Source organism: Helianthus annuus, chromosome 4 (genome assembly GCF_002127325.2).
Source record: "Helianthus annuus cultivar XRQ/B chromosome 4, HanXRQr2.0-SUNRISE, whole genome shotgun sequence".
In the NCBI taxonomy this organism is placed as follows: domain Eukaryota; kingdom Viridiplantae; phylum Streptophyta; class Magnoliopsida; order Asterales; family Asteraceae; genus Helianthus; species Helianthus annuus.
Window position 1 is genome coordinate 161238730 of NC_035436.2, and position 12011 is coordinate 161250740.

The 12011-nt window shown below is 36.2% G+C and overlaps 1 protein-coding gene across 1 annotated transcript; it reads right to left on the reverse strand.

Annotated features, from left to right (window-relative positions):
- Positions 1 to 9781: 9781 nt before the first annotated feature.
- LOC110933797 (suppressor protein SRP40-like) lies at positions 9782 to 11053 on the reverse strand. Its single transcript, XM_022177001.1, has one exon. It carries the CDS (start codon positions 11051 to 11053, stop codon positions 9782 to 9784), a length of 1272 nt encoding a protein of 423 aa, XP_022032693.1.
- Positions 11054 to 12011: the final 958 nt, after the last annotated feature.

A 12011-nucleotide genomic window follows, 5' to 3' on the forward strand; every position in this document is an offset into this window, starting at 1 on the left:
AATTATTAAAACATGTCTTCAACCCGACAATTCTGAGTTTAGGGTCGGTTCGCAACCGAAAGTCGCAAAAGCTTGACTTTGCTTTGACTTTTCAGTTCTGACCCGATTAAGCTTGATTCTTCCATGCTTTAAGCTTCCCTTAGGACCGTATTATGTTGTAGTATAACCCCCTAAGGTTGTATTACCTGGTCCTTAGTAGTTTGAATTATACGCTAGTTTCCGTTATTATGCTTATAAACGCCCATTTTTCCCTTTTGACATATGAGTGAGATTTTTAGAAATGTGAGAGGAGAAAAACCTTTGTTACTGATATATAAACTTGTCCCGAAAATTTGACATCAGTTCTTGGTCCCAAATAAGAGTTATACTCGATATCGTAATTAGAAGCTTTTAATTAATTAAATTGCGATATCTTGCATAAGGCATGTTTAAACTTGGATTTTGATCCAAAACTCATTACCTACTGTTCAGATATTATTTTAGGGATTGTTGGAATTATTGATCAGATTATAAACTGATCATATCATAGAGTTCTTGTATTATTCGGTAAATGACGATAATACCCTTTTCATGCATAAAATAAGATTTACAAATGATTTGAATGCCAAACCTTTTCCTACTGATTTCATATATTAAATAAATTATTTTGAGCATTCAAAACTGATCAAAATCTCAGATTTCCATAAAACTCCTTAATTATCGTCAATTAGTGATTTTTACGCTATTTAGGTGCATAGTATGGTTTTAAACCATAATTAACACCTAAGACTTGTTACCTACTGAATTTCTAAACAAATTTTAATATTATTTCAGTAGGTATAAGTCGTGAACTCAGACTTCCAAAAATATCCGTAAAAGCATATGTGAAATGACCAAAATACCCTTTCGGGGCATAGTTTGGCCGTAAATGGTAAACCTCACATATGTATGATATCTTACTGATGTAATGTGATAAAATAAATATTTTTAATGATTACCAAAGACCAGAACCTCGGTTTGCTTTAAACCTCTTATAAAGGGTAAAATGACCAAAATGCCCCTACGAGACTTAATTTGGTTTTAAATACTTTTTGGGCATATATGTTAACATCCTACTGATGTATTGACATATTCTAAGCATAATAACATATGGGACTTGTATATCGTTCATTTGGTTGCCCGTTACGCATTTACGCATTCGGATCGGTTTATGTAACTAGTTTACGTAAGTTTGCTGAAACGGGTTTAACCTTATCGTTTTTATCTTAAAATCCGGAATGTGTTTAGTTTGCCCATAATATGCAAGTCTTCGTACTTGTTGGGTCTAAATAACATTCTATTCTGGTCATCGCTTAGTCTAGCGTATCCTACCGCTTTAGATACTTTAAGCTAGCCGGTCTAAGTCTGCGACTTAAATAAGACCGTTAGCATTCTGAATTGGTTATATATTACCATCACTCCAGACTAGAGCCACCCGGTAAAAGCTACCTGCATTTAGATAGATTGGATACGACTGAGTTATTATGCTGTGAATCAAGTATTAACTCAGGTAAATACTTTTAACTTATTTTCCCTTATACGGGCCTGGGATACGGTATTATAATAATACCGCTTGGTCGGATATGGGATTATTTAATCGGACTGTGATGTAATAAATCTGCATAACCCGTTTTAATCTGTATTGTTTGATAACATAAACATTGGGGGTTAACGACCGTGTCCTGGATATCCTCGGCTAATTTAAGTTATTAATGGCCACGACCTATGCACGGGGTGCAGGCATGCACCTGACAGATGCAAATGCTAAATATTAAATTACCCACAAGTTGGGGATAACTCCTCTGTGGGTTTTATAAGTGGTGGTCAGTTAATCATGACCGGCTTCCAAACCGGCCCCATATGTGTGACAAACATGTAAAACTGTATACAAGATTTTATTAAAGATTGTCCCAAGTATAAATGATTTGTGCCTCGTGCACTTAAATCAATTTTCATAAAACCTTTTCAAAGGAGTCAAGTTAATTGTATTTACCAGTGAAAACTGACGTATTTTCCAAAGACTAAGTGGCAGGTCCTACTCGTAATAGGCTGGGGGATTGCTCGGTGTCGAAATAGAGGATCTTGCAAATCCTTAAAGATGCCTTAAAGTCTGCTAAACTTCATTTTATACATTCTGTGAAGATCCACCTGTGGATTTGATATTACAGGCTCGTCTATAATAAATACTTTGATATTTTCAGACATTTGAGTTTGTAATAATATTTTATATTCCAAGACTTCCGCTGTACTATTCTGTGTATGTTTGACTATGATGATATCAACTACGTCACGATACTCCCCACCGGGCCCACCGGTGATATATACAAATATTCGGGTGTGACAGTGATAACGGTGGAGGTGCGGTTTGCAGGCGGTGACAGTGGTGATTGACGATCAACAGAAGGTGGTGATAGTGGTGGAGGTGCGGTGGGGATGGTGGTGGTGCAGTGGTGGTGCGGTGGTGTTAATGGTGGTGGTAGGGGTCTATATGAGAGAGAGATGGGAGGGATGAACATGTTTGTGTGAAATGTTTGTGTGCAGGTATGTGTATAACAGTATATATAATTTATTTTATATATAATATTAAAATATTTATGCATTAGACACTTATTCCTTATACTCTTGTGCATATAAGAGTTGTACTTTGTGTGTAAATGACTAAATTGTCATTGTAGTTAACAAACTTGGTGGATGGTATTAGAAATTTCGACTCAAATGGTTAAGAAAAGTGGCTATAGGGACTCAGGGCGTTAAACATTTTAATTTTAGACTCAAGTGGTTAAAACCTCTAAAACACAGTGACTCAAAAAGTAATTTACCGCTTAACAATTTACAATAGAATAGGTTTTCTTTTTTAATATTATACTTTTAGATTTTGTCTAAGTCATTCATCACGTCATAACACCATTACTAAACTCTCAACCAATCACAAGTTGTCAGCCCATCATACCTAGTTCAATTACATCATCACTAGGATGAGTATTTGGTATCGGGTACTGGTTTCAAACCAGTTCCGTACTGGTACCGGTTTCCATTTTCTCCGTTTGTCGGTATCGGTATTTACGGGTAAAACACCGGTAAGTACTGGTACCGTGCCGACACCGGTACCACTTTTCTCTGTTTTTTTATACCGGTACCTGTACCGGTTCGGTATCGAACGAATACCGTGCTCATCCCTAATCATCACTATATTACTTGAAGCACTCATCAAATCATCTCATTTTCATCACTTGATATAACTAAAAATAACATTTTTAAATACATAAAATTAAATATGAAAGTCAAATAAAAAAAGTATTTTCTTTAAATTAAAATAAAATCTACATTAAGAAAAACAACATAAAGATTAAAAAAAATAGCCTATAATTTGACGGGTCAACCCTCCATTTGTTTCTTTAAGAGTGTTGTGATATACTGTTTTTAAGAGTTATGTAGTATGTGTGAAAAAAATGTGTAAAAGTTTAGTTTATATGTAGTTTAAAATGATTTTCTTAAATAATAATAAAAAATAACAGTCAAAATTGTGACTTTGTCAAACAATTTCAAGCTCTTCACTAAAATGATGGTGGCTACGAACTTCCCATCACTAGCGTGATGAGCTTGATTGCGGTGGTGTTTCATGCCATCACACCCATCACGATAACACCACCCCCTCCCCGAATGTCGCTGGATTTTGATTAAATTTTAAGACTTGATTTATTGGTCTTTACATGTGAAATACTAATAAAAAAGTGTATTATTGGAAATTGTGATTTAACTTTATAGTATGGGGAGTCATCTAGACCACCCTATCCACACATCACTCTTCCTCATTTTCATCATTTCTAGAGGAAGAAAAAGTTAGAGAGAAAGGGAGAGCACTTTAGAGAGCATAACCCGTCATTTTTTGTATGAATTTCTAAGAAAGGTTTACGGGTTCAAATAGGATTAACGAGCAAAGTACGTGTTGGCTTCTAGTCGTATGTTGACAGGAATGTTTTCAACTTCTTAAGAAAATGCTTTAAAGTAAAAGTTTTGTTGAAACACAAACCATGTTTAAAGATTAATAAAGGCAGAGGTCAAAGGATAAGTTTTTCTAAGTCAATACATTATTGAAATTTGCTATGTCCTTTTGGAGATGAATGATAACTGAGTCTTATAACATAATACCACGGTAACGACGACAAACGGTATGAGGTCCACGTGATCTAAATTTTCTGTTATGTTATGCTATGCTATTTTATGTTTGGAGACACTGGATACATAAAATGTTGATTTACACTGTGTCTAAAGAATGTTTATCTAAAGTTACGCATTCTCGTGATATACATTTATTACGTTTTCTTTTTGTGCAAAACTATGTTATGATATATGTTAAAGTTAAAATATTCTATGAAACTAGAACTAACTAACTGTAGCTAAATTTTAGTGTGCACATTAGAATTAAGGTATAAGTTCGCTTAAGAGCAGACACCATTAGCATGGATGTGAAGACAACCCTATTCGGAGACTTGCTTCTTGTTTGTTTATGTTTTGCCATTAAACAAGTACGTTGGTTTGAGGATTATGCAATTGACTTGGATGTTATGCTTTGTTATGTATGAACGTATTCCGTTGCATATGAATGGATGTTTAGTTTAAGAGGTATGTTGCAACATGTAAACCAACAGATGAGACCCCAGGTTTAGAGCGTTTCATTTTCGAACTTGTTACTCAAATCACATAGGACCTTACATAATAAACGACATGTTAGCCGTCCTCAAAAGACGATATTAGTACATGTATAATACAATATTGCAAAACAAAATCAGTTTCTTTATAATATGATAACATATTACCATGGGGTGAGATTCGGCTACAAAGTCCAAGTTTCCTAAAAAGTGTAAAAAGTCATAAAACACTATAATTTTAGCCATAAAACACACCTAAACCCCATAAATAACATAGTAGAGATTACTAAAAGGCCATATTCAAACCATAATAGTTCATAAAAACTTCAAACACACAATCGTAGAACTGTGAATATAAAACACAACATGCTAATCAACATAAAACACAATAATGTTTGTCATTCGATAATCAGAGCCTTATCATCCAAAAGACAAAACATAACCCATATATATGATGTTTTATTAATCTTCATTTTTGTTATTTGTGGGTTTTTTTTGTATGTTTTATGGTTGACATTTTAGTGATTTATGGTTTTTACACTTTTTTAAGAAATTTGAACTTTGTAGCCAACTCCTAGCCTATTACCATGAAATTATAAAAACCATCAAGAACATATAAGGAGGAAGAAACACTCAAGGGTAAGTACCCTAGCCCTGACCAACCATCACTCACCACGTCAAATTTAGTGTTAAGTACCCATTACAAGTACTGGGTCATAAAATATTTTTTTAATTCAAATAAAGTCAAATATAAAATAAATCATAAAAAGTACGTAAAAAATTTAACCATTTCATAAAAAAAATGAGAGTTTTGTGGATGGGGTAAAGTAAATAATGAGATGAATTGGTTAAATAGAGAAAGGTAAAATTATTTGAATTTGATTTTTTTAAATCACAAACTGTCAAATTGTTATCAACGGTCAAAAAAGCATCGAAGAAAACAAAATGTTGTGCGGGTACCTGAGCTAACCAGCCGAACCCGCCAAACCTACCCCAGGGGTAGCGACACCCGCGAAGCCTTACCTGCTCAGTGCCCCGGATGGCCTAAGAAATTTCAATAATGAAGGTTAATTAAAACTTTATGCTTCAAAATGATATCAACTAATAACTTGCAACAAAATTTGCCGCTCACTTCTATAATACTTCAACCTTTTCAATTGTCTAATACAACCCAATTACGAGTCTAGTTACCATTTAAACTTAAACTTATAAAACAATAACTTAGAAATGAATAGTGAAAAGACTATTTAAAGTTTAAACATAAAAAACCAAAACTAGATTTTATAAAGAATTGATCAGCGAGCAAAAGCTTTAACCAAAGCATATTCCATAACCTTTTCCTTCAAAGTTCAACCTTAAAGTAATTATAAAAATACCATTTACCTTTGCATCTACAAAACCCTTTTGTGACAAACACCCATAACAAGAAAAGAACCTAAACAATCTTTATCAAACCAGAATAAGTTAATAAAACATGTAGAACGATATTTCTTGTTTGACCAAGTCTTACAAAATCTAAGAAAACGCTTGATAATGGCTAACAACTACAACGGAGTTGGGTCAACGGCGTTACTTCTTGTAATGATATGGAATGCCGTGATATTGTGCATCTATTGGGAAATGGACACCACAAGTTTGGTGTTTTTATTTTTTTTTTCTTTTTTATTTTTTTTTTACACCAAACTTGTGGTGTAAAAAACTACCCCCTCGGGGGGGGGGGGGGAGGGGGGTTTAAATTTTTTTTTTACGGCTGTGTTTATAATACACACATCTAGTTGTAAAAAAAAATCGTGGTAAACGGCGACACGGACAGTGTGGTTCTCGCGGTTCTTACAACTCGGGGTGGTTCTCATTTTAGCGCAATATATATATATATATATGTTTCTAACCTTTTAGATGTGCATGTTGTATCAGGTTCAAGATTTGACTTTTTGGCTTATTCAATTAAAATGTGGAAGAAAATGAAATATTCATGGGACTTTGCTGGGCTTTTGTATCTAGTTTAATTGTTTTTGGTGTTGCGAAAACTTTACCTGAGGAATACTTTAGAAAAATAGCAAAAACAAAAATTCTTGCTACTGGTATGACCATTTTGGTTCTTGCTACGGCTGACATGAGGTACATTATTTTATTCACCCTTATAGGAAGTGATCTTATTCTAATAAGAAATATTTACGCCCCTCTTATTCCCACATGCCCTATATCTTATTTTTATACTCCCTATTGTATACGGGCCGTATAGAATGCTTTTGAATAGGAAAATACGCTGGGATGTGATGAAACAATGGTTAACCGGGCAGGGTTAACTCACTGATCTCGTCAAGAAGGGTTAATCCCTTCCTCCCGAGGATCGTTGACTGGATCACCGGTGGGTTGATCTCCTGCACAAGGAAACAAACCGTGACTCGTAACAAGGAGGATGGGGTGGGGGGTGCTCCTTGTTACCACTCTCCGGTGTAAGAATCAGTAATCTGCTTGGGAAGCAAAGTATGATAGTAGTAGTAGTGAGAGAGTTGTCAAGAGATACCTCAAATCTGGTTTGGGGTTGGTATTTATAGCCGAGGAGTGAAGGAGGAGGATGAGGGACAGACTGACGACGTGCTGCACCTTTGCAGGTGTGTCAGGCTTGTCGGGTGTGGAGGTTACGCCACGTCAGTCTGTTACTTACGTAGTCCTGACAGATGACTGTCATTGGCGCTACTTGCACTGGTGTGTCAGTCCCACTTGTTGGGCGTATATGATGCGGTGCGAGCCGCATCGCTGCCTGCGGTAACATCTGATGTTATCGTGTCTCTTGCTGTAGGATCAAATCGAGCCATAAATCTGATTTTGATAGTAATCAAAGATGAACACACTCAAAAATATATCTTTAAAACCCTTGAAATGATTTGCAAATGATGAATACAATATAGCCCCCAAATCTTTCTCTAAATGTGTGTTCCTAAAACCCTAATCATCACTTTCTATTTATAGCCTTTACCATTTTAGGCTAATTACATTTAAGTCCCTAGGGTTAATAACTTGCCAAAACTAGAATAAACATGAAAGCTAATTAAATGAGCTAATAAATATATTTTGTCTAAACAAAATATATTTAATTATCCAAAGCAATAAAACTATCATATCTCGAACTTCCACACGCCATATCTTTCTTCGATCTTCCCGTGTCGACTTGCGCGTTGACTTTGACTTGATGGCGTTGACTTTGTTGACTTGATTCGTTGATAACATTAGACTACACGTTTTAGACCCAACAATCTCCCCCTTAGGCTAATGTTATCAAACTCTTGCGTCATCTTTAGAACCGTCAACTTCATGCGTGTTGTAATCTTCAATTTGGCAAGCTTCAGTCTCAATTTTAGACCCAACAATCTCCCCCTAGACTGATGCTTTCCAAATATTCTTCACTGAAGATCTTCTTTTGACACTTTGCTCTGTAAAAAAAAACTTTAAACTGACAAGCTCCCCCTTTTTGCATGCATCATCTTTGACAATCAGGAACGACTTTTTCCAACTCTCTTTTGGCTTGAGTAATTCAGAAGATGTAGGAGGAGGATTCCTAACTCGGTATCTTCTGCAATCTTCAGGAAACATGTGCTTTGGTCTGGTATCTTGCTCAATTGATGATCGGCCATCATTGCAGCAAATAGGCGAAGTAACCTGCTCACAATCACAAACACAACTCCGAATTTTCTTTTAGATAGATTCAAAGTATAGACAAAACCATATTCATCTGTGGTATGCAATGGAAAGAGTATCTCAAACGGTTTAAGACACGATTGATGTAACATGGAAGACTTAGAAAAGCAACTGTACACAAATCAAGAATATTTTTGGATTTTAATTTTTTTTTTAATTTTTTTTTTTTTAACTTTCAACCTTTGAGATATAGATCTGATCAAATATGAGATCATACCAACTTGAAAAGTCTAGCCACACTTCAACTTTCTTTAGGATAGCTACGACTCAAGAACGATTGCTAGTATGTTTGTCCGCTTAAATCCATGCACCATTCTTTCGACATACTTCCGGTGAACTTGTTATCATGTTTTGGTAAATATTGACAAAAATTCAATGGCCCCCACACAGGCTATTTAGAATAGAAAACATTACGCCCGTGAGTCCCACGTCAGGACATACCCCCGCGATCAAGGTATGCACAAAGGTTCCTCATAACAGGTGAGTATATTGGTTTCATTCTCTTCAACGATAGAACGGAGATCAGGTCTGTACTTTCGTACAACAGAGATCCCAAGAACTACCGAGGGCTAAGACAGATAGTTCGGTGAACAGGTCAGTACTACCGTACAGCAGAGTTACCAAACTAATCTATCTAAGGGATTTGGCCAAAGATGGCACTTATTATGGATTTTGGCCGACAATGGCGCTTATTATACAGGGTTTGGCCCTTTTTTTTAAGGCACTTATTATTTAAAAGAATATCATAGCGTCTAGGTCAGCATGTATCTGGATGCAGCAGAAGAACAACTATGATATCCTCCGAATGAAACACCAATATAAAGACCCGAAATCTCGGACTTTGGCAATCTGTCAACGCAAGATTTAAGACCATTAAGCCATATGCCGCAATGTGTTACCCACTATGATGCGTAATGCCTGAGAAAAGCCAGAATCCTTGTGTAGACGTTATCTTTATCACCAAGATGCAGTTTACTTGTCTGAAATGCTGAACCTACCGACATATCGTTAACTTGGAGCCGTATCCTCCATCAGATCCTATTCATGCGAAGACATAATCAAGTTAGTTCCTATCATTTCTCATATAAGATCATGACTATTTTGCAATAATCACATCTCATGGTTTAGGAAGTATTTTAATACTCCCCCTAAAATTTTATTTATGTACAATCAATTACTGAAAAATTAAAAATTATAAAACATGTATTTACAAAATAAAGTCTTCCACATCATGCACACAAAAGCATATGTCAACAAGAAAATGAGCGTGTCACATTGTCGTTGAGTGCGCGACCAGGTTAGATACCATAACCAAACCTGTGATTTTCCTCTTCGAAATTATATATGGAACAACCACTGATAATAACCGGTGTTACTAACAGTCCTCCTTGGATGTTCCTACACTCATAAGAAATTCAGTTAGAGAGTGGAACCCAAGCCATCGTAGTCTTGGGTTGTCCCCTTTCATCAAAATAATAAACCTCCCGATATGCCAAATCTTTTCCCTCATTGATTTCTTTTACAACCACTTGTTTGACTCGCCAAACCTGTGTTGGTTTAAAAATTTTGTTTGTAAAAGATTTAAAATTTGAAATAATTTTATGTTTGAGACCCGGAGGGAAAGATTGAGGTTTTGATGTGTTGGTCCTTTTCATCTTTGAATCATGTGAAACCGGCTTCACATGTGGAGATCTGGATTGAAAGTTTTTCATCCGATCTTTCAAAGATGTGTGATTTTTACCTTTTGATCCAGAGAAGCAATGTTGGTTGTCTTTACCATCTGGATCGTGTCGTTCTGGGCATTGTTTGAGCACATGACCTTCTTTTCCACACCTAAAACAAGCCTTGAATGGCTTTTGAGACTTTGAAGTTCCGTGTGATGCAACTAGGGGCAGGGATTGCTTTGAGCTTGACTCAGCATGTTGACAGACGTGATGTTCGACAACTTCAGATGATCTTTTGATCTTTGACTCCCCAAGACTTTCATTCACCACTGATTCATCATCTGAGCTTGTGCAGTCTTCAATAACTAAGTGTTCTTCTAGTGGATCTTGATTGACTGGACTTGCAGTGTCATTTGAGGTTGTTGATTCTTGAACACTCGATGGTTCAAGGTTTTCAACCTTTTTACCATCATCTGTTACTGAAGTTTCTGAGTCATTTGAGCTTTCCCATTCTTGATATGACTGAAAATCTGAATCGCCTTGATCCTCACTTGAGCTTCCTTCGCCACCTTCTGAAGTTGTGGTGCTTGAGTCTTCACTGCTGCTTTCTTCATTTGGCTCCTTATCAGACTCTGACATACCTGTATGAGATGGAACAAATTCTGGAATTTCCTCGGTAAGCAATTTTCCGAATCTGTTTTGTTTCAATTCTGGAACAAACACAGGAGGTTCACACGCAACTTGTTTATCACAAAAAGCAGATTTTAAGTCAACACATTTTAAAGTTTTGTTTGATTTCTCACAGTTCCAGGCAAAACAGTTAACAGTAGTATAACTGTCGCCTGAATACCCTATTCCTATTTTCGTGCCACCACAATCCTCATCGCACACATCCTCCTCACGCTCAATCGCCTCTTCACTGCTTTCAGAAACGTTAGAAATTTTATCATTTTCACAATTGATATTTTGAGCAATCAAATCATTTTTATCAATTAAATCGTTGTCAGGATGAGGAGTTGGCATAGGCACATAGTTTTTGCTATGTGGTGGAAAGAAGAGTTTTCTTTCATTTCCTTGCCTATCCTTATACCCGATCCCATCTTTTACATACGTCGGTCGTTGGCAGTTTTTGATGTCAGTAAATGCCTTTTGACTGACATTCCATTTGTCTATTATAATTTGTAATTTATTCTTTTCGTTCAAAGCTTTTTCTAATCTATCTGTGAGATCGTTAATGATAAAATCTTTTCTAAACACAAATTCTTTTAGAGTTTGCATTTCAGCTAATGTTGAATTCAACTTTCTCTGATATGCGGCCTCGTTCTGTTTAAGCTCTTTGTTAAATTTTAAAGCTTTGTCCTTTTGTCTCTCAAATTCTAGATTTAGAGACTTATAATGTGCCACGACATCAACGCATGCAGATGTGCATAACTTTACTTTAAAGCTATGTGGAATGCTGTTTACCAAGTCCTTTTCTTCCTTCTCCTTGCTAGATTCTGCATGCTGGGCTTCAAAAGGCGTCTTCTCTTCGTTCTTTCTACCTGCTTCACTGAATCCTGCATCCACCTTCTCAATCTGCTTCACCTTATCATCCTCCTCAGTAACTTTCTTCCCATTATCAGTTGTTGACTTTGCAATTTCCACCATTTCTTTTTCACTTAAAGATGTTTTTGCAGAACTTGCTGGAAGATTATTTAGAATCCTGGCTGAAACAAATGATGAACTTCCTACACTGATTGGGGAAGGGAAACTCATGTTGGTAGGTGTTGTTGGGCTTGCTTTTGGAGTGACACCAATCTGATTCACCTCCATTTCAAGAGATTTCAAAGCGTCCACGACATCTGTCAGCGTTGTAGGATACCTTATAAAGTCATCTTTAATCTTCATGCACCGGATACTCCATTCTTTTGGTAGTGAATCTAGCAACCTTTTGATTTTAGCACGGTTGGTAACGGGAATTCCAGCTTTCTTCATCTTTGTC